Here is a 23,234-nt window from a genome sequence, read left to right on the forward strand (position 1 = left end):
TTACCCACAGACATTCGAAGTTGAGATAATAAACGTCACCACCCAAGGGTGGGCTCACCTGAATACCAGGTGGGATACTGTAGATAATCCGGATGGTCTTGCAATCCGGGTGGCCGGGCAAGGAGTGGGGGATGAGGTGGTACTCCATCTTCCCTGGAGGCTGGGTGCCTGTCTTGACGCCATAAATGGTCTTACATGTTGGACACTGTAAACTCCCATCCTAAGGAAACAAGTTCCAGGACAGCCAGATTAGGAAACTACTTAGGTCATGACCTTTCCCTCAGCCCCCTAAAGCACCAGAGACCAAGGTCTGGAGACAAAAGTCACCCAATGGATAACAGACCTGAAACCCTCTCAGGCTACTTAAGCCGTTTAGGCTTTCTCTAAAACAGCAGGAAGAAAATGACACACAAGTAGCTGAGGCGCATTGATGAGACACCCCGTCCTTGAGAGGAAGCGCTAACTAGAGACAGGGAACTGCGAGTTAACCAATACCCACGTGGGCGGAACACACAGTAACTGCTCAAGAGCAACAGCTGCCCAGCCGCGGAGCCCCAGACTCACCCAGGAAACTTACTAAAATTAAAGACCTCCAGAGCCCACATCAGGCCTGCTGAGTCATAACTGGGAGCCTGAGAAGTGCAGAGAGAGGTCCAGAGTGTGAACTCTAAAGTAAAGCTGCCTAGAGGTGACTCTCAGCTCACTGATGAGCTTCTCTAGAGTGGCCAGATAAGGAGGACTCAGACCTCATCCGTAGATGTGGTGGAGTGATGTGATGGCAGCCAGGAGGAAGGAAGAAAAGGAGGCGGCGACAGAGACAGGGAGGGGGAAGGCGGGCACACACAGAGGCTACATGATACCCACGCAGGGCTTGCCCTTAGTGATGGACTTCCTCCATTCACACCTCATGTGCTTGTTGCCCACAGCAAAGAACTCTGTCAACCACAGACTGTACCTCTGAAATGATGAGCCAAAAACAAACAAACAACAGACAAAAACCAACCCATCCCTTCCTTTTCTGTTGTTTTCTCACATGTTTGCCATAAAAACGGACTTGAATGTGGGTTGTGGAGACAGTAATGCAAACAGTGGTAGTTTCACGGAGGAGCTGGTAGGGCTGATAATAACCTGCAAGAGGCCCCAGACAGCGAAGGAAATTCTCAGCTTCAGAGAAAAGGAAGCACGCGTGGGCAGCAAGCACGTGTATGCAGGATGCAATGCTGCTCAGCTGGGACCAAGGCCCTGAGACAGACACCTGGGGGCTTTGTAAGGAGGGGAGATCCTCTTAGGGCTATTCGGGCATGTTTCTAGCCAAGCTTAGCTCGTTTGAAATAACAGCTCATGTTCACAGTCACTGCTCTCTGAAACCAGGGCCCTGCTTTCTCCACTAGCTTTAATTTGCTTCAAGACCTGGGGCGAATGAGTCTATTTCTCTCATGGTTTTCTTCGATGTGATTACGAGAATTAAAAACGCTTCAAAGCACTGTTGAAAAGGAGAACAAGGGACAGAGGCTTGAGAAACATGTTTGGAGCCCTACAGACATATTCGTGGAGTTACAGGGCAGTCTTGAAGTGTCAGCAATTCAGCCCTATGTAAAGAGGAAAGGGGGAAAGGAGAGCCATAATAAAAAGGAGATACCGTTTTTGAGTAACAACCATCATAACATCTGTTATGTAGCCACTGGTCTGGAAGGATGGCACAGAAGGTAAGTAGTTTGTTTGCAAGCATTGAGTTTGATCCCTAGAATGCCGTAAGTGATGGCATGTACTTGTAACCCTGGTGCCTGAGAGATGGAGGCAGGAGGATCCCTGGCACTTGGTGGCCAGCCACCCCAGACTAATTTGTGAGCTATGAGATGTCCTTGTCTTGAAAGAGGTAGGTAGTGTTCGAGGGTAACACCAGAGGTGGTTCTCCAGCCTCCTCTCAACATGTGTGTACAAACATGAACACACACACACACACACACACACACACACACACACACACACACACACACACACATGGACGCAGGGAGCAGCAGCTACTGTTTCATCTCTACTTTTGAAATGGAAAGTGAAATCTTAAAGAGGTTGTGAGTCATTCAGCTCCTAAGATTTCCACACAGGCTGTTTCCTGTCATGCCTCCTCCACTCTTCCCCACTACACAAGACATAAGGAGCAGTCCCCAACGCCCAGACATGCTCCTGGGTAAGAAGCTCAGAGACATCATGGAAGTCTCAGACACAAAGTGAGCTGAGTCCAGAGACATGAGTAGTACTCAGACTCACAGAGAAGAGGGTGAAGGTGGTTCCAGACATGGGCAAGAATGCAAGTCAGTGACTTGGAAAAGCCCAGCTACTGAAAAGGGAAACACCCAGATTTCTGAAACCAACTATGATGAGGGCAACCTATGTCAGTTAATGGAGAGAGGCCTCATATCAGCCTCCAATAGTTGATGCTAGGGCCAGGGGTTGCCAGCTACTTTGACAATGCCTTTGCAGGGACAATCAAAGGTGTTTTGACTTTGTCCTGAGAAGCTGAATTTCAACTTCAGCTACTGGCATGATGAATAAAGCTACTGAGAACCCACTTACAGTGTCATGAATCATCAAATGTTCACTATGGATGCAGCACTGTGGTGAAGGCCTCCTTCACTGATGGGAATCCACTTCTCTTAGCAGTGGACCATTTCCCTCAGAACTTTCATGGACAAAGCTCATTTCTGCTAGACCACCATACATACCCAAACTAGATATGAGGAGAACCTGGCCCAAAGGAAAAATGAAGACAGATTTTGCAATGTGGGGGCTAATTAATCCTGAAAACACCAAAGATAAAAACAGTGAAAATGCTCATTCCTGCTGCGTTGATGTGAAGGTTAACCTCGACTGTCAACCTGATGAGATTTAGATTTACCATGGAAACACATCTGTGAGGGAGTTTCTAGATTGGGCTGTAGCAATCTAAATGTGAGCAGCTCCATTCTATGGCCTGAAGTCCTGAACTAAATAAAAAGGAGAATGCGAGCTGAGCACCAGTGTTCATCACTCTCTGCCTCCTATCTACATATGGATATGACCAGCTACTTCAAGCTCCTACCACCACCATGACTTCCTCACCATGACAGGCTGTCTTAAATTGTGAGCCAAACTAAACTTCTTTAAGTTGCTGCTGCCAGGAGTTTGCCACAGCAATGGGCAGAGTAGCAAACATACCTGGAGTACCGGTTACACGTTCCAAAGCATTTTGTGGGAGAACAAGAACACCTAGGAACAAACCATGGCTGACCACCACCCTGTCTCCCACCCAATGGACACTCACCTTGTTCCCATTGTTGTACATGGCCACCAGGCAGTAGATGTGGTAGATGTGGCCACACCTGGACAGCTTCCCCACCAGGTCAGGCTTGACTGTGGGCTGTGGGCCCTTGTAGCCAGAGGGGGCTGTGAGACGTTCCATACAGATGGTACAGTCCTGGTAGATGAAGAATAGAGAGGGATCAACTCTCACCCAGCCAGGGCAGCCAGGGCAGCCAGGGCAGCCAGGGCAGACAGGGCATGAAATGTTCCTGCATGATGGCAGGCATCAGAGGAGTGGTTCACCCCTCTTCTAGAAAGTCCCCAAATCAGGGGTGCCGTGTTTGGGGGGATTCTAAATATAGTGTTGTCTTGCTTTACACAGCAGAGAAATTCCTTAAATAATTCCCGTACATGCTAACTTGGACTCACTGACTACATTATAATCTTGACATGACATTGCCTTTGCTTAGGGTCTTTCAGTTGCTTGTCAACCATAGCAAGCTTCGCTTATGCTGCACATCTGTAAAGGTATTGTATTTCAAATGTATTAGAGGGGATTTGTATCTAAATGAATCTATGGCCTATTTCCCAACGTCATCACTGTTGACACTGTGGTAGGGTAATTCTTTGCTGTGGATACTCTTCCAAGCCTTATGGGATGCTCAGAAGTTTCTCTGGTGTTTACCCACTAGATGTGAGTAGCACACTCCCTAGGCAATCACCACAAACCAGAGAATCCCCACTCAAGGCCACATGTTCCTTCAGGGGCAAATCATTTCAGATGAGAAGCACTGGTCCGTATCAAATCCTTTCTAAAGGGAGTTCACATGGCTTGGCACACTGTTTTGCTTAAACTCAGACAAGCATGGAAGGTAGCTTAGAATCATTTAGAATTCTGCAAAATAGGGCAAGTTAAACCGTGACTGCAGCTTGAAACTTTGAACCTTGAAGTGAAGGCATCAGCTAAATCTGCTCTGTGCCAGCCAGGGCTTAGAAAGCATCACCTGCCACATCCTGCAGAGACAGAGGACGCACTTGTCGAAGGAGAAAGTGAACCTTACCCTGTATCTCCTGAACTCACCTCTTCTGGGGGATGCCGGACCTTCTGCAGATATTTCTTTAGCACTTCCTCTGGGGCTTTACCTATGGAGACAAGAGAGTCACCGTATCACCTAGGCAGAGGAGATGGGATCAACCAGCCTTGCCATCCTATGTGTCAGAGAGGAAAGTGAGAAGCAAGTTCAAAGAGAACAGGGGCTGGGAGGCAGCTGAGTCAGGAAAGTACTTGCCTTGCAAGAACAAGGACCTAAGACGGAGCCCCAGAAACTAAGTGAAAAGCCAGTGCAGTGGAGCATGCTTATAATTCCAGAGATAGGGAATTGAAGATAGGCAGATCTCTGGGATTCACTGACAGCCACTCTATCACAACTGGCAAGCCTCAAGCAACTGAGAGACCCTGTCTCAAAAAACAAGGTAGATGGCATCTAAGGAATGATGCTGAGGATGACCATTGGGGTCTCCATGTGCAGACTTACACACACACACACACACACACACACACACACACACACACACACACAGGAGGTCAAATTATATGGCAATGATTTAAGGAACATGGATGAGAATAGAGGTTCTCCCAGATCAATCTGAGTGGCCCAAGGAAGGATGAGATGCTCCTGTCTGCCTTCACCTCTTCCAGCCCACTCTCTGACATGTCTGCCCATTTCAGCAAACCTGCATTTTAACTGAGATAAACTGAGTTTCTCCTCCTGATAATCAAAGAGCCTAGACTTGCCTAAATGATCCCTTGAGAAAATAGAAATGAAAACACTTTGCCCTGCTCCACAAACATCAGTCGGTTGGTCTGCATTCCTTTCACAACTTGTTAAGCCCTAGCTCAGCTTTGCAACAGGGTGTCACAGTCAAATTATTTTTATGGGAAAGCAGGAAGTTGTGACCCCCTGTTTCAGGACAATCCTCCCTGGCTTTAGATAAAGCTGCTGCTGCCAGCAGATGCAGCCCAGCAGTAGGGAAAGGGGAAGGCTGTGGGAAGCATCCTAAGAGCCAGAGGAATCGAGGATCTTCCGGAGCTGGATCCTTGGGAAGTAAGCTAACCCGAAGGCATAGGATAGGTTCACATGAGTTTACAAGAGGCCCTGGGGCTTAAAAAGACTCATGAAATCTTGGGCTGCTCCCCTGACTTCTCCAAGCTGTTTTCTTACCCATAAAATAAGGACACATTGGTAGTAGCACTGCAGTGGGTGCTTTGACGACTAATTAGCTGATGGGTGTACAGCCCGATCGCACTCTGCCAGATAAGGAGACAGTATGCGCTATTAATAGTGCCAGGAAGAGGGCAGAAGTCAAACCCCTGCCTGACCACTGGACGGAGAACAAGGCACATGAGTTCACTGAAGCAGGGAAATCGAAATAGACAGGGGAAGGAGGGCAAGGGTTTGAGGAAATTTAGCGGACAAAAGCCAAACTCGGAGATCAGGCCCTTCCCTCCTAATGCCCCGCCTCTCTTGAAAGAAGCAGGTTTCTATTAATTGAGAGCTCATTACCTATTGCCAGACCCTGGGCTAAGTGCTACACACACACACATACATTCAGACTCCAATTTCATGAGATGTTTGTAAGCTGAAGGCTGGGGAGGAAGCAGCAGGTCGTTTCATAACCAACAGCAGCAGAGCCAGCCAGGCCAGAGTCTCTGGGGTCAAGGGAGGTACCCTTTCCCTTAGTAGCTGGATGATGGACAGGTACACAGAGAGTTCATGGGGTCAAAGGTCCAGAGAGACCTAAGACAGCGCTGGCTTTCCAGTTGTCACGGGCACATTCCAGGATGTACCTGCTGGTCACGGGCATTACAAAGACAGGAAAGCAGAATCTGCACCCAACCAGCTCATGACAAAGTCAGGACTTCTTGGTTCACAGCGTCTGTTCTGACACCAGTTCTGTTTCTCTCCTGACACGCTGTCCTTGCTCAGCACTTAACACTTGGATGCCTCTGCCACTGTGGGCTTGTGTGTTCATGTGTTTCCAGGTAGTTCTTTCTGACCCATACCCAAACCACTTTGGTAGACTCATCAAAATCTACGAGGGAAGCCTGCTGAGCGGACGGGGAAGTGACAGTGCAGGGGGGTAAGCCACGGCTTTGACCTTGGTGCAGGCAGAGCCTCGGCTGGAGGCCCAGCCTTTCACTCTAGAGATCTAATCAGAAGAAGAGGCCTGTACCTTTCTTGGCCTGTTTTTTGGTGGTCTTGCGGCTTGTGTTAGACAGCCCTGGGATGGACTTTATTTCACTCTTGCTGACAGGGGGTGGGTGGAGGACCAACTTTGGTGGCCGAGTGAGGCATACAGGTAATCCCGCTGCACTCATGAGGATCCCGGTGATTCCTGGAAGGGGCAGGGCAGGGGTGAGGAAGGGCTGAAGAATGCGCTCCCAAGATTTCCTCCCTCCCATCTGCCCATTCTCCTCCTCCTCACAGACAGTTCTCATAATTCATGCATTCTCTACACACACATATATATGCAGTGGCATGCTTGGGTGCATGGGTGGATGGAGGCTAGAAGACAGCTTTTTAAGTTCTTCCTCGGAAGCTAACCACCTCACTGAAACGCCCCCCCCCCCCCACAAAAAAAAAAAACAACTATTAATGAAACGTACTTTTGCTCTAACTCTTACCCTGTTAACTCCTCCCTTTATCTCAAAGTCTCCACATTCATGTCTTTCTGTTTTGTGAATCACTAATTTTGACCAGGGACTTGTATGTGACCATAGGTATGCAAGTAGCAGTTAGAGCTTGGTGGGACCCATAACTGAAGGCAGAATCTATCAGTCGCCACCAGTTCAATAGGGGCGTACAGGGCGGGCCCTCTGAGGCTCCTCCCAGTCCATGCCTGACCAATGGCCAAGCCATTCTTCTTTAGGCCCAGTGTAGGCAGCCAGACAATGTAAGATCATGATTAAACTATCTGCATTATATTGACAGCGTGGAATTTTACAGCCCTTATCCCTATCTTTCACATCGTATATGCTTCTCAACCCCTCCTCCATGATGTTCTTTGAACCTCAGAGGGGATGGTCACCTTGCTTTTTGAGTCAAGGTATCATTTCATTGGCCTGGATCTTACCAGGAAACTGGTGGCCAGAAAACTCTAGAAATCTGCCTATCTCTGCCTCTCAAGCAGTGGGATTATACACACACATAACTATTCCCAAATCTTTTCTTTTCTTTTTTTTTTAAACAGGGATTCTGAGATAGAACTTTTGCCCTCATGCTTGCCTGTCAAACACTTTATTACATGAGCTATCTCCCAAGTCCCCTGACATGCTCAGCTTTTAGCACCACCCCAAGTCTCCCTGTTCAGCTCCTTAGATCTCATTTTCTTCAGTTAGCACCCAAATTCTCTCCTCTTTAGAAATAAGTGTTAGTTAGTTCTTACCTGCCAAGGCAGGGTTGACAGGGCTGGACCCATTCAAGTTTTTCACAGGCACAGTGGGGACCCTGTGGAAGGAAAGGGCAGATATTAATGTGGCTTTGACAAACAGAACAAAATGAACCCATGTTTAAACCTACCAACGTGCAGTAGGTTCTTAACACATCAGTGGGAGGTTAAGAGGTTCAAAACTGAACTCAGGTCACAACACCCTCCACTAGAACCTAAGAAAGCAGAATGGGCCCAGTCAAAGCAAGGGCTCCCGGCCCTGCATGATCCGCCAGTACCTCCACTCTGATTTCCTTACCCACTGCCAGTCTCTTCTCAGCACTTTTTTTTTTACTCTGTTCTTGCTGCTCCCAGCACCTGCCAGTCATGCTCCCGCCTAAGCCCCTTTATAAATGTTGTTTCTTCTACCTGAGATGTCCTTCCAAGTCACTGCCCATTTCCACCTATTCTCCCTTAGTGTTGGCTAAAACACAGATCAGAGTCATAACCCTTCCCCACAAATTCATGCACCACAGGAATCTGCATCCCCCCAGCACCCTCCCCCACCCCCCCCCCCCCACTTCTCAGAATGGAGATGTTGCAATCCCTGATCCAGCACTTGGAAACCACTGCTTGAACAGCTGTCACCTATCCTTGTACCAGAGACTTATAAACACAAGCCCAATCCCCTCCCCTCCCTGTCCTCCCCAGCTCTGGAGAGGAGCCCACACAGCTGCCTGGGAAAGGCTAGGCCGCCCACAGCGAAGGCACCAACGGAGAAAATACAGGACACGTTGAGATGAGACTTGTACCATTCCAGTATTCTTCTACCCAGGCTTCCACAGCTGGCTTGGAGAAGCCAGTAGGACTAGTGATAGGTGCCTGGGAGCTGGGCAGCCTGAGAATCCAGCTGGGCTAGGGGCCGTGATGGGAAGTCAAAAGTCAATATTTATTGATTCATCTATTTGAGAAGAACTTGTTGAACCCATGTTGGGACAATTATACTTAATGTTGGGGGTGAGGCTGTGAACATGACACCCCACGGCTCTTACTCTATGGGCTATGATTCACAGAACTCAGATTTGGCTAGGGGTGACCACAACTGCCCACAACAGATAAACCCAGCCAATCCTCCCAACAATCTATGTAAGAGGTGCTATTGCCAATCTCACTGCATAGGTAACAGCGTTGGGGCACACAGAGGTTAGGACGAGGCCCAGATGGCAACTAAGGGTCCAACACACAGTATCCGGCTCCAGGGTCCTTCCTCTGTGCCTCCCATGATGCCAAGCTCTCCACTGCCCCATGCTGTAATGAACAAAGCCACCATTAGGACAGAAGAGAGGCCTAAGAACCAGGCCCGGTATGATGAGACTCCTTTCCATGACCACAGAAGCCATGAAGCTCATAAAAGGATGTTGTGTTTATCTATCTGGCCAAACCAAAAGGCTACTTTTCTTTCTGAACTGCTCCCTGAAGAAAGCAAGACCGGATGTGGGCAGGGAAAACGATGTCTTTAAATAAGAGTCGCCAGACCAAGGAAAAAGGAACAGTCTTGATTCCGGGTTCTGTAACTGACCAAACACTGCAAATAACATGAAGTTGGCCAAGTGCTTGAGCCTCAATAGTGTGGGGCTAGAATGTGTCCCCTTGGCAATTTCCCATAAAGCTACTTGAGAGGAAGGTGACTCAGAGGCCCTGGACCCCCTCCAGGGCAGATTCACCCTCCAGACTCCACCTGAAAAGGCTTGAAGAGGCTGCCTCCTGTAGTATGTTCCCTGGCTGCCCACGGGGAAAGCATGAACAGAGCAGCCTTGCACCTGCCCCCTTTCACCATCTCCACAGCCCCCACCTCAGCTGATAAAACACTGTGATCTGAGTGACAAAGGCCACCTTTGTTCCCACAAACTGGACTGGCAGGTTTCCACATGCTATCTGGTCAACCAGGAAATACTCCAACTCTCAGAGCAGCCCAAGAATTGTGGAGTGTGGGGGGTCTAGAGAGACATAGGGAAGTCCGCTTATGGAACCCCTGAACACTTAGGAAGATTGGGGTCAACTGGTGGGACCACCCTGCCCCTGTGTGTCAGGAAGGGGGCCATGTGGTCCCTAGTCTGTAGGCAGGAGTGGAGCTCAGGGCAGTCCAGGGCTGTGTGCTATACCAAACACCAAACACAGAGGGAGAAATACAAAGAGCCTGCCCCATCTGTACTCAGCCTGCTTTGCCTTTGGTGGTGCTGGCCAGCTCCTCTGTATTCTGTGATCACATCTGCCTGCCTTTACCCCAGCTGTAAACAAGACCTGATAAATGTCTGCTCCCTCGGGGTCCCTGTGAGGCTGTAGCATCTAGGTCAAGTAGCTGGTAAACATCGGAGCCTTGTGCAAATTTGGGCAACTGTTTACACTTTTATTTTCCAATTGTTGAAGGACTTCATTTCTGCCACTTCCTGCTTTAATAATCCGGTTTTCTCACATTCTTGAGCACAGGGTATCAGGTATAAAGGGCAGAGTTGAAAGCCCCAGCAGTGCTGGGGACTGTGAGCAGACAACACCTGCCTACCCTTCCCCCACAGTCCAGGTTAAAATGACAACCCCAGAAAACCTGTCCTCTGCCCTTGGGGCCTCAGCTATCTGAGCATGAGCCCCTCCTTCTAGGACACAGCAGTCCAATTACAAGCCTGCTTCTCACATCCTCCAGGCAACTCAGCCAAAGCCTTTGGACCTAGTCATGTGCAGGCCAATCCGAAGACAGCCCTTCCCCCATCCTATGGACTATTACCAGTTATGGGAGGGTCGGAGTTTTTATTTCCATTGATAAAATAAAACTGAGGAAAGAGAGGAGCTAACACAGTAAAAGGAAGGGGCCTGAATGGGGATGGGGGGATATCCCTGCAGACCCCATGGTGAGAAAGCTGGTGTTTTCTGAGTTATTCACCAACCCAGGAAGCCTCATGAAGGACAATGGCCTTGTCTCTAAGGCAACCAACAACCATGCCTAGCCGAGGTACAGAAACCTGGACTCTGGGGGGAGATGGGTGATTGCACAGACCTCTCTACCCCTTTTAAGAACCTCCTGCATGTGTCTCTGAATAATTCACTGCATCTTTTGTTCCCTGCCAAGACTTCCTCTTCTTCTCACATTGCCTGATCTTCTTTTTTTTGCCCCCTGTGGGAAAGTTGCCTGAAGAGGTCACGGGCAGAGAGGATGGGACTGGCTGTGTAATGACAGAAGGTTGATGGTGATGCCAGACAAAGGGGGTGACACACGCTCATTAGTGGCTAAGAAAAGCTGGAAGAGATGGCAGAGGGGTGTGGGAGTGGAAAAAGGTGAGAAGAAAGGGCTGGAAGACAGGCAGAGATGGGAGGGGCTCCCTTTCAGGAAGACAGAGCAAAAGCGACTCATTTCTACAGCCCCTTTGAAAGTGGACTGCCCCACTCCTTCCTCCAGTTTAGGAGAGGAATAAAAGAAAGAAATGAAGCCTGTTGACTTCCTCGGACTCACTGCAGTTCAAGGGGTATCTGTCTCCATGATGGCACAGGTCATTTATCAAGGGAGACAGAAGTGAGGTGTAAATTGATCAGTTCAGCTTTGACTTCAGGTCAGTAACAACACAAGTGTATAACCTAGATACATCATCATCTGTAGCTAATACCCACTGGATTCAACACAATCTCTAAACTGAAGGCCTCATTTAACCCTCGTGACAGCCCTAGAACTGAAGGACTATTATAATGCCACTCAGCAGCTAAGAACACTGAAGACAGAGGATGCAAAACTCACTCCAAGTGGCACAGCAAGGAACTTGGGTTCAAGCCCAGCAATCAAGGGCTCCTCTTGTGTGCCAGCAATCACCCTGGAACTCTGCTAGAGCACCCAGAACTCTGCTGTGATCCAGAGTAGAGGAGCAGAGGAGCAGCAGGATCCAGGCACCTCTTCCACCTGTGTCCTATACTTCACCATGGAGGAAGTCATGAGCATACCATGCCTCTGACTTGCGTTATAAGCTGCCTTCACCGTCACTGAGGCTTTGGTCAAAACAATGATGGAACACTGGACAAAATCTTGTGTCCCAATTTCTCTGCACCACATGAGCTAGGTGACCTGCCCCCCAAGACAAATCTTAGCAAAGTGCCCATCCCTAAAATACATCAGCAAAATCAAAGGGGTAATATGGGCAAGCACATCCGGGACTTGTCAAGGAGTCAACTCTATCCATGGAGGTTTTTACAGTGTTCCCATGAGGAGTTTATGGAAACTTGGAATCGCCCTTTGACACACAAGGACACTGATCCTTGCAAAGATCCTAGGGCTTACACAAATGAGAGGCAGGAATAGAGGCTGTTCCAGCCTAGAGCTCCCCGCTCCTTCCCCCCTCCCCAGCTGCATCCTTTCTTTCATTTCCTTTCCCTGTGCTAAGATATTTGCAGACCCAGCTGAGTATCTACCGCACTGCCTCGGGCAGCCTGGGTTTTCAGTCTACGAACCCATTCCAGCTCTAATGCCATCTCAACCATTTGGAGCACAGGGCAGCAGCAGCAGGGCCAGCCCTCTGGGGACAAAAGGAGGGCAGTTGGGGGTAAGGGGTTGACAAGAAGCCCACATGTCAGGCAAAGGCCGCTGCAGGCACTGCAGGGCCCAGGCATTCCCATTTGGTGGATGAGGGATATCAAGAACATAAGAATCACTAATGGCACCTCCAGCAGCACCAGCATGTCCTAAGAATGCTAAGATGGGGCATGGGAGAAGAAATCCATGCTTGGCACCTACTGTACTGACATAAATGTCTGGTAGGGAAGGAGTACTGTAAGACCGGACTTCTATAACATACCTGATTTTCTTTATCTGTGAAATGGGATAATGTCTCCAGCGTCGTTTTAAAGATTATAAACGAGACGATAAAACCATTAAACCAGAACACAGTGGAAACTCAACCAGTGCTGACTAAGGCTTCCTAACATGGTCATCTGTCCTCACTCGGGTATGTCTGCAGTGTTTACTAATGATGGAGTCAGAGCTGCTTCCTGTGTGGGTCTTGCCTCAGATCACATGCCAACTAAGAAGCAAAACCTCAGTCATATCCAGACCTCTTGGTACCCCAATGTGAAATCCCTCCCTGTCCACACCCTGCTGGCTCCCACCTGCCAGGGGCAGCTCAGCCTTAAGAAGACTAGGTATGCCTGCCTTAGCCAGTCCCTCTAGCTGTCTGGCCCAGAGTGAGTCACATAGTATCTCTGAGGTGGGTAATTGCTCTGTGGCATCCATATTAACACCTACCCCGAGGCAATCAGCACCCGGGACTGGGCAATGGCCAGTCGCTGCAGGCTGGACCGATTCAAAGTGGCCAGTGCCACCCTTCCAGTCTTCCTGTTGCTTCCTTGTGGGCTGGCGGGGGAGCCTGTAGTCGCCCCAGCTGGTGTATTAGAGACTTGTCTCCGGATCACCTGTGATGGGGCAGACTTCCCTGGGCCCCGGATGGTGCCTGCAGTGTCTAGTGGCTTTGCCCCAGGGCCCGGTGGTGGGGGCAGCTTGCCCACTCCAGAGGGAGCCATGTTCTTGCGTGTTCCTGGAGGCTGAAGGGGCCCAGTGCTTCCGTGGACCACAGCTGCCTTGACACTCATCACCAACACACATTGCGGACAGGAGCAGGGTGGTGCAGGGGGGGAAGTGGCTGGTCCAGGACTGACTGGCCAGGACTGAGCCTTAGGCATAGTGCCTGTGACCATGGGGTAGATGAGGTCTAGGCGGCGGCGGACACGGCGCTGGCGTTGGGTCTGCCTGTTGATCTGGCCCATGGTGCTGAAGTCAATGATGTAGCTGAAGCCAATGGAAGTGAGGTCGATCCAGGGGTGCTGCTGCTCATAGGCATGCTGGATGGTGATTCCCACTTCCATGTCATAGGGCGTCCAGGAACCATTGTCATTCTCCCACTCCCACACCACACCCTTCCCAGGGGCGGAGGATGGGTCGTAGTAGTTGCGGCGAACTGGTCGTAGGGTCCCTGTCAAAGCGAGACAGAGGAGGGGTCAGAGTTGGTAGAGAACAGCAGTGATTTGTATTAGATTCACAGGTAAACATAACAACAGTCCTACTGTGTGGTGGGCCCTGTGCTGCCTAGTAGGAGTTTGAGTAAGAGGTCGACAACCTCTCCAGAGTAGAAGCAGATGAAGCCACATGGAGGGCATGGGAAGCATTGCCAAGCAGCAGAACACACCTCCAAACTCAGGAATCAGGTGTATTAATTTGCAGACCAATCAATTCACCTTCCAACTAATAAGGATACTCCATCAACTCTTGCTCAGAGAAATGGGGTAACTACTCCCTGGGAGTTTTGGTAAACAAACACTAAAGAATGCATAGGAATTCACATGTCTGGTAACTCTACTTGGCAAAGAAATGACCTCACATAGAGAACTGCTCACAGGCCATCTCTGCCTCTCTGAACAGCCCTGCACTCAGGGCTATGCAGGAAAAGAACCCAGAACCATCCCAGGCCAGAAGAATGGAGGACAACTTTGTTTCCATCTAAAAGGCCAGAGGTTATGGCAATTAAGCTGACCATGGCTCTTTTGGAGCATATTAAAAAGAAGGAAGAACTGAGATGATGAGATGGCTCAGCGGGCAAGGGAACTTGATTCTAAACTGATGACCCGAATTTGGTCCCAGGTATTCACATAGTGGAAGGAGAAAACCAACTCCCACAAGTTGCCCTCTGACCTCCACACACATGCCATGGCTCAACCCATCCTCTACCCTGCCAAAACAAATGAATGTAAAAAAAATTAAGATGAAAATATGTTATTGGAAGATGGGGCATCATCTTGAGAGAACTCTCACCCATTTCCCACTATTAAGTCTTTTATCAGTAATAATATTCTCAATGGTGACGAGAATCATTTCATAATTATCTAAGGTTTTCTTCCAAGAAACTCAACTCTTCTAAAGATAGCATCCTCTTCATTTTAATGGTCTCACTATGGGTTTGGAAGAACCAGGGAGATAACAAGATAATGGGACAGCACAGATGACCCAGCAAGCCCACAAGAGAGATGGACTACAGAATTGCTGCCTCTTTTTCCTCTACCCACCCTAGTCCCAAATTCTGTCTCCAACCAGGACCCATTGCATGGCATCAACATCAAGGCTCAAGGTTGAAGAGGGCTCTGAGCTGCTGGGGGTCCCTGCATCTGCCAACTTAAGCTCTATCTGAGGAAGTGGTGGGAAAAGGCTCCCCTTTCCTGGCCTCTGACCCGCCCCTTCCCACAACCCAGAGGGAGACACCATGACTGGGACAGAATCCCATTCAAGGGAGAAAGAAAAGGAACAATGGTTATTCAGGCCTTTGCCAGGGTCATAACCTACTCCCCACCCCATCTCCAAGCCCCTTAATAACCCAAAACATCAACATTCAGAGGCACAAGGGAGAAGCAGAACAATTCTCTATTCAGTGCCAGGACCTCTGTTGGGGGCCCTGGGGCATCAGGACGGAGGGGGGAGTGCCAGAGTTAGCCTCCATTTCCTTCCTCAGCAGCAGTCTGGGGAACAAAGCCCAGGGTCCATGGGGGAGGCTCCATTCTTTCCTCAGTGGGAGGAAGCCTCTTTCCTCCTCTCTTAAGTCTCTGTGTAGCTGTAACAGGTGGATTTGAAGACTGAACGGAGAATCCAGTGTAAAACTCCAAATAGGAACCTCTCACACAGCAAGTGCTCTCAATCAAATGGTGATTAAGATTGTAGTTCACCCTTGGGACGTTATAGGAAAAGTGCAGTTAGAGGGCACAGTGTGCGTGTGTGTGTGTGTGTGTGTGTGTGTGTGTGTGTGTGCGCGTGTTTGTGTGTGTATGTGTGCGTGTGCGTGTGCGTGTGTGTGTATGTACAGGTGGGAGATACGGAGGAAGAGAAAAAATACATCACCCCGGAATATTTGCAGTCTTTACTCTTGGTTGCTCACAGACACCCATTCTGTACAATTTCCATGGCAATCCTATAAAACACCTTTTATAGATAAGAAAATTAAGTTCCCTCTAGGGAACAGGGGCAATGCCGTTGACTAGTGCTTACAACTGTATTTACAAGACATTTTTGTTTGAGCAACTGGTTTTTAGATAATAAAGTTAACAGTCCTGGAAAAGTTTGAATATTGTCTCTGAACTTTCTAGACCATGTCCTGGCTACACACACACACACACACACACACACACACACACACTGCTAGTTTATTTTCTCCTATCCTTTGCATTTTCCACTATTTCTGTCAAGTTCAGAACCCCTTAATTCTCATGTATTCCTAATTATATATCACATCTCTACACCACAACCTTTCCACTTACAACTCCTTGTCATTTTCACTTACTGAAATTCTCTTTTGGGTTCTTAGGCCACTTGTTCACCCATTTTGGAAATGTTTTAGTCCCAGCCTCACCCCTCAGGAAGTTTTAGGTGCAGAACTGTTTTTAGATGTCTAAGCTTACCCTTTTAGGTGCTGAGTGGGGGCAGGGATACAGCTGTGTGGCTCTTTGTATCCCACTCCCCAGCGCATGTCTGGCAGTTATAAAAGCACCATAAACTGTGCAATGATTGATTGAACACTCTGGCTACTATCATATTTTTCTTATTGATCACATATTGCTCAGCATCCCATTAGTTGCTATGGAGAATGTAAAACTCAAGCATTCTTAAGCCGAGTGCAGTCTCAAAAGGAGTTAGAAGGCAAATGTGTGAGTGGTTGTTGATGATGCAAAATGAGCCAAAGGACATCAAAGAAATGCAAGCTGTCGGAAAATTGACTGGACCATTCTCTGCTTAAATCTTCCCAGAATTTTTTTCTTCGGCCAGGACCCAAATGCCCGGCCTCGCCCACCTCCACAGCTCCTTCCCCCACATACTGTGCATACATTTCTTTCACACTGGCCTCCAGTCTGTCCTGTTAATATTCTCTGACTCTGAGACCCTTCACCATGCTAGGTGCCCCCTCCAAATTAACAGCTCTGATCTCAATGTGCAGTTTGCACATTTATCTATGTGGCTAGTTAGAGGAAGACCTGCCTCCCTCCCTAGATCCTCAATCCGGTGACAGTAAGCATAAACTGTTTACCCTATCACTGTCCCACAGGCCTGATATTTATTGAGCCTGAGGGGCGGGGCCCAATAAGTAGTGATTAATACCTGAAGTGGTGCTGGTTTGCAGAAGTTTTGAAGAAACAGATGATAAGACTTGAAAGATAAAGAGAATTTCAATAGTCAAATTGAAAGAAAGGGCATCTCTTTAAGAGGGAACCATGTGAACAGGTAGGATGGAGAAAACCTCACAACTACTGGGAAAACATAAGGCACAGAGGACCAGCCTAGAGCTAGGGCATGGAAGGCCTGGAACACCAAGCTGTGATGGCATTGTTTTTGAGTAAGGAAGAGATAGTGAAGGGTGTTAAGTATAAGTGACAAGACCAAAGACGCTCTCCCAATCAGTTCAGAGTGGCAGATGGATGTTAGATAAAGCAAAAAGAGAGGTGGGGAGATCCTACAGAGAGGGCGAGGAAGGACTTGAACTTGGGCAGCTGGATTCTCTGAAAATGATGTTTCAAGGCCATTTTGTTCACAACCCCCAGGGGCCCAGCAATGACCTCAAGCCCCAAGAGCCTTGGTCTGGGAATCCAGTTCTCTTCATGCACATTGAAATTTCATCTGAAGGGCTACACATTTTACAATCCTGGATATATTAGCCACCCAGACCCTCAATAAGAGAATGAGTCAAAGAATCTGCAACTTGGCAGCAAACAGAGGAAAGCAAAGATGAGCTAGTCTTTTGGAGACAAAGTTACTGAATTTAGTTCAGCCCTACAGAGTAGTCAATAAAAATACACAACCTCAGAACCAAAAATTTGGGGGAAGAGAGAAGGTAAGATTGTATTCCTAGAGACTACTCTATTTGGAATAGTCTAGCCCTGGGCTATTTTAGAATCAGGACCATGGGTTAGACAGTCTGGAGAAATTCCATCTTATGCTATGGTGTGGCAACCCAAGGAGAAGGTTTCCACTATGGCAGGCATAGAGGATGTTCACAAACCAAAGAGGAAGGAAGAGAAGGAAAAATGAGTTTCTCCCAGCTACCCAGACACCAGCACCCAAAAGCATCAAAAAAAGTTTTGTCTTTTGGGAACTAGAAGACAGTGCTCTGGGCACAGGCTGAGGTCTGTGACGTGTAACACAGACCTGTGTTTTTACAGTCTACACTGTCAAATCCTCAGCTTCTCTTACCAGCACGACTTCACCTCACCCTCAGCGCAGAGAGCTCCGTGAGGGTAAATGCTTGGATGTTCTATTCCCAATAGGCCCCACACACCTGCCACTGCACATGAAGTCAGTCCACAGTGTTCACAAATGCAGGAAGCAGACAGGGGACACTCCATTGGACTCTTAGCTATGTCACTGACAAAGTAACTTGAACTCCTGAGCAATTTAAGTTCTTTCAGCTCGTTCCTTTTTCTATAAAACGGGAATAATTAGTCTTGTATAATCCTTATGAAAATTGAATAAGACACTATGAACTTGCTTGGTATGCCATAGACACATCTCCTCTATACTGGAGCATCCACATGGTAATCATAATGTCTGCATCCTCCATTCCTGTGTCCACACAAGGTAGGAAGCAATAGGAGAGATTTTGTCAAATCTTGTAATCCAACTCACTCCACTGGATCCTTTCATTTGAAGATAAAAAGAGACAGGCTAGTACTAAAAACTGGAAACACTTTACTCTTGCATCCATCTGTTTTCATTAGCATTGTTGTTGGTGCAGGGGGTCTGGGCCATGCTCCTACAGATGCCTATGCTGGAAGAAAGGGACTCTGAAGGCTTTTCTTCAATCTACAAAGGAAAACACCTGAACCATTATGGGAGGGCCCCACAGCAAAAGAAAAGGAAAGTGACAGTAGAGGACTTTGGACAGAGAGGCTCCACTAAGGCGTCCAGACTGGTCCCGAACCTCTTCTCTCCTTACCTTCTTTAATATTCTCCAGGACAAATGCCGAGAGAAAAGCAGCCTAGAATGTAAATCAGCTCTTATCTGCAAAAGTCTGGGGAAGGAGAACCCAGGGCAAACAGAAGCAGGCAGATGGGTGTCTGCAACCTCCCAACCATCTCCCTGGAGACAGTCTGGATGCAGTCAAGAGCTCTGAGGAATGGAGAGACCAAGCTCACTAGGTATCCAGGCATACAACTCTGAAAAGAGAAAGCTCTCATGTCAAATGCCTATAAAACAAGACAACCAAAGAGAGAGGAATTGCCTCTAGGCAGGGAACTTCCAGCTTGTCTGTCTCTATAGGTTTTTTTTTTTTTTTTTTCCTGGTTCCCAGCTTTACAGTGTGGCTTGGGGACAGTGAGTAATTTAATTAAACATTGCCGGGGCTTGGCTGAGGTTGCCTGGGAGCTGGTGGCTTAAAGTTCCTACCATGTCACAGTCTCATCAATGGTCTATATTGAGAGGAACCGAGCTCTTGTATGGACGAGGAAGGGGTCAGAGCTGACATGAAGGGATTCTGATCTGCATTGACAAGCTCCTTGGCAGGCCCAGCCTTTCTAGGAATTCAGCCTTATGTATGCCTTCAGCATCCCAGCCCAGCACTTGACATGGAGGAGAGTGGTGCCTAGGAAAGTGATCTTGATCCAGGAAAGAGGAGATGAAGCCAAAGCAGCGTGGACATGACACCCACGAGGCAATCTTTAAAAGGATTCAGGCTGGAGGAGGAGGGGCATGCCTGTAATCAATGCTTGCACTTGGGAGGCTAAGACAGGTAGTTGGCTAGTTTGCGGCCAGCCTGAAGCAGAGACCTAGATCATATTTTTTAAAAGGCAGAGGCAGAAGAAACAGTTCAGTGACAGAGTTTTGCCGAGGATCATTGTTATTTCTCAGCCTCAGACACAAAACAGAAGACGCTCCAGTGCTGAGTAATCTGCTATAACCACTAGACAATAAAGGTTACTGCCTGGAGAACAGCCGCCAGCAGACAGACCCTGGGAGGAGATACAGTCATTCACCCCCGGTTCTCTAGAGCTTCACTTTTGTCAAGAGCAACGTCTAGGTCATGACTGCTCCTAGTTCCAAGTCCATCTTAAATAGCTCCAAATGCAGGTGAACCCTCTGATGTCCTACCAGTGGGGTAGGGATGGGGGCTGCCCATTGCTAGAATGGCGCTCCATATGCTGCGCAGACCTAGTCTGAACCAGAAGAGCTAAACTTGCTGTTTTATTTTGAGCAGGCCTGGAACTCCCTGTCAGGTGGTCTGCTGATCCCACCTCCACAGCTCAGCTGCTTCCTCCACACACACCTCACACATGCTCGCTCGCTCCACGCCTTACTTCCACATCCTGTACTCAAATGCACAACTGCATCTTATATTTCGACTCCCGGGCCACGTTTCATTCTCTTTCCCCACGTCCCTTCATTCCTCTGTATTCTCTTCCTCTCAGCTCCCCCCCCCCCCCTCTGCTTTCTCCATCAAGGCTCAAGCCTGCCAGATGCTAAAACTTCTGGAAAATTTTTCCCCAAAAAAGTTTTCCTCCACTGGCCAGGGTCATGCAGTTCTTGGCAAAGTGATTGTTATCAGAGTTATGACTACAGATTACAAGAGGAAGGAATAGACTTCTTTCCCATGACAATTCCAATTAGCACACAGGATGTGAGGGTTTTCCTAGGACTTTCAGAGGACCTGTCCAGCAGCTGTTCCCTGGGCCACAGGGCCCTCCTCCTCATACCCTCTTCCCCCTCCCCACCACACCTGCTTCTCCACGCTCTGCAGTTACACCCTTGGGAAAGGCCAGCCAGAATTCCAGAAATGACCCCCAACTGAAAAGATTACTCTCTGGAGACACAAACTTATCCCAGGTCACCTGTTAAACTTGAGCACACTAAACCCAGAGAAGAGAACAGCTGCTTTCCTTCTCTCTCCAGTGGCTCCCAAGCCACACTCTAACCTCTGCAGCTCCATTCCTGGCTGGGATCTAGAAGGGCTGCACAGCTGGGAGCTTGTAGTGGTCCTGCTGGCAACTTGGTTTTTATGTAAAGACAAGAGGTTAGTGCCTGGGGAGGCCACAGTGACCCTTGTGTGCTACTTTAAGAAAAAACCTGGGGACAGTTTCTTCTTAGCCTTCCTCCTCCTCCCTCCCTCCTCCTCCATGGACAAAGGGAGCAGCTTCCCTGGCAGGCATTCCAGAGCCCCATCCTTCCCCCGCCTCTCTCCATCTGCTCTGGCCTGTTGCTTCAGTGCTTGAAGGATACAAGCAGAGGCATCTGTGGATGCCACCACATCCAGGGTGTTCCAGCCCTGGAACCCCTGGCTCCATTCTCTCTTCCCAATAATGTTCCCACACTTCCACACACTAGACTGACTGTAATTAAGGCAGCGGATCCCTCTGCTCCCCAAGTCTTACACCCAGGAGCAGGCACTGGGAAAGCTGGGTCCATAGAAGAGAGCCAGAGACAGTAAGGTTAAAAGGGACATGTGGTAGCCCCAAGGGTGCTTGAGACAAAGCAGGGTCAGCCAAGGTGTGAGCAGCCAAGGGGCTCCACAATGTCTTGCTTGCTAAGCATTGCTTGGGGGCTTAAAGTCCTAGAGTTCTTGCACAAAGGGCCACTAGGAGCAGAAAGGGGGTCTCCTGCTGCTAGGCTGCAGCTGGGTTTGCACAGTCAAGTCACTTGGATCAACTACTTGGAAGGACATTTATTTGGAGGTGGTCATGGGATCCTGAGAGGATCTAGGGATGGGCAACACCTGCCCTCAACACTGATCGCCGACACCAGCAAAAGAAACTGCCCAGGACCCACCACCACGAGGGCGGTAGCTCTCGGGATAGACGAGGGATGTGGGCAGCTCACCCGTGTCTTGACGGAACTAGTTCATGGACTGCAGGTCGATGATGTAGGGCGCGAGCCGGCTGTCCACCTGCCCCAATACCACGCTGCCCCCGGCTCGGGGACCCGCGCGCACCACCGCCTCGATGTGGTGGCTCACGGCCGGGCTGTAGGGACGCCAGCGGCCGTGCTCGTTCAGCCATTCCCACACCACCACGGCCGAGGCCAGGAGCATGGCGAGCCCGGGGCTGTGGCGCGTCGCTGCCCGCCTCCCGGGCCCGGCCTCCTGCGCTTCCTCCGGCGCCGCCGCCTCCGGGCCTGGACCGCGCCCCCCGCCCCGCGCCCCGCCGCCGCGGGCAGCCTCAGCTGCGGCCCATGGGGGAGTCCGTAGCCGCGCAGGCACCGGGACGCGGACCCCGGGGCCGCCCGCCTCCGACCTCGTGCCGCCGGGCTCCGGCGCTGCTGCCGCTGCTCCGAAGGGTCCAGCGGCTTCATGCAAAGGCCCGGCCCTGAGCACTCGCCGCCCCGCCTTGCAAAGCCACCCGGGGGCGCGCGGCCCGAGCGACGCTGCACCCGCCTCGCACCAGTTGCGCCTCGGGCTCCACGGGCGCCCGCGTGGATCGCGCAGCACGGTCACGCCCTCCGCCCTCCCTCCGTGCGGAGCGGGGCGACCGCGGGGGCACAGCTCCCCCTCCCTGCGGCTCGGCTCAGTGGCTTCCAGAAGGAGTCGCCCCTCCCCGGCAGTGCGCCAGGGCGAGCTCGCGCCCGCGGACGCTTCCCTAGTCCCCGGGTGCCGAGAGCACGAGCGCCATCCCGACCCCAGCGGCCACGGCCGGGCCTTAACTTTGCAGTCTCTTTAATAATGGAACTTTGGTCTGTCTTTCTGTTTTCAGCGCAGAGCCGGCCGTGTCCATGGTGCGAGCCACGAGGCTCGTATTTCTCTCCGGCTCGCGCACGCACGGACACACTCACACGCATACACACACACTCACACGCATGCACACACACTCACACTCACACGCATACACACACACACACACACACACACACACACACACACACACACACGCACGAGCAACCCCACGCCCTCCTCGTTCTGCCTGCTATTACCTCATCCTCGCCTGCATCCTTCCTTAGCTGTCCGTCAAGGATGCAGAAGCCACGCCCCTCTGCCCGCTCGCACCAGAATTCTAGAGTTTCCCCGCCCCCTGCTGGTCGGAAACCTCATGTGCAGGTCAAAGGCCACACACTGGTGACCACTGAGTTTATTTAAACTACCTACTCAGAGAGCAGAGAAGTTCTTGTCCTTCCATTGTTAGAGTTAGAAGGCACAGACTAAACTGGTTCATCCTGCAGTGTCTCTGAGTAAAACCACGACTCACTTATTTTGATCATTAATGGCGAAAGAAGAAAATAATCTGAAGTACATTCTAAGTGCTTTGAAATCTGGATTGCACATTATTGCTGGGCATGGTATATCACACTTGTATCTTCGGCACTTGAGAGGTTGAGGCAAGAAGATGAGAATTTCAGGCCACATATCCAGAACAGGTCTCAAAAAAAACCCATAACATTTTTAAGAGAATTACATATGAACCTCGACAGGGAACACACACTTCGTTTATCCGTGGGTGAAACCACACATACAATGAATTCATTCTGATAAAGTGAAGACAGAATTTGGAA

General features: G+C 49.6%; 1 protein-coding gene across 1 annotated transcript in view; it reads right to left on the bottom strand.

Moving 5' to 3' along the window:
* The window catches only part of Dtx4 (deltex E3 ubiquitin ligase 4), a 34,176-nt gene extending 11,478 nt beyond the window's left edge, over nt 1-22,698 (bottom strand). Inside the window, exons 1-7 of the mRNA XM_036206136.1 lie at nt 22,659-22,698; nt 12,983-13,706; nt 7,726-7,787; nt 6,514-6,675; nt 4,361-4,422; nt 3,302-3,454; nt 59-220 (exon numbers count right to left, since the gene is read on the bottom strand). Of these exons, the coding sequence (XP_036062029.1) occupies nt 59-220; nt 3,302-3,454; nt 4,361-4,422; nt 6,514-6,675; nt 7,726-7,787; nt 12,983-13,599 (1,218 nt within the window). The 5' untranslated portion in view covers nt 13,600-13,706; nt 22,659-22,698. The remainder of the gene's footprint in view (nt 1-58; nt 221-3,301; nt 3,455-4,360; nt 4,423-6,513; nt 6,676-7,725; nt 7,788-12,982; nt 13,707-22,658) is intronic.
* Between the last annotated feature and the right edge of the window lie 536 nt (nt 22,699-23,234).

This window comes from Onychomys torridus, chromosome 1, assembly GCF_903995425.1.
Source record: "Onychomys torridus chromosome 1, mOncTor1.1, whole genome shotgun sequence".
Classification (NCBI taxonomy): Eukaryota; Metazoa; Chordata; class Mammalia; order Rodentia; family Cricetidae; genus Onychomys; species Onychomys torridus.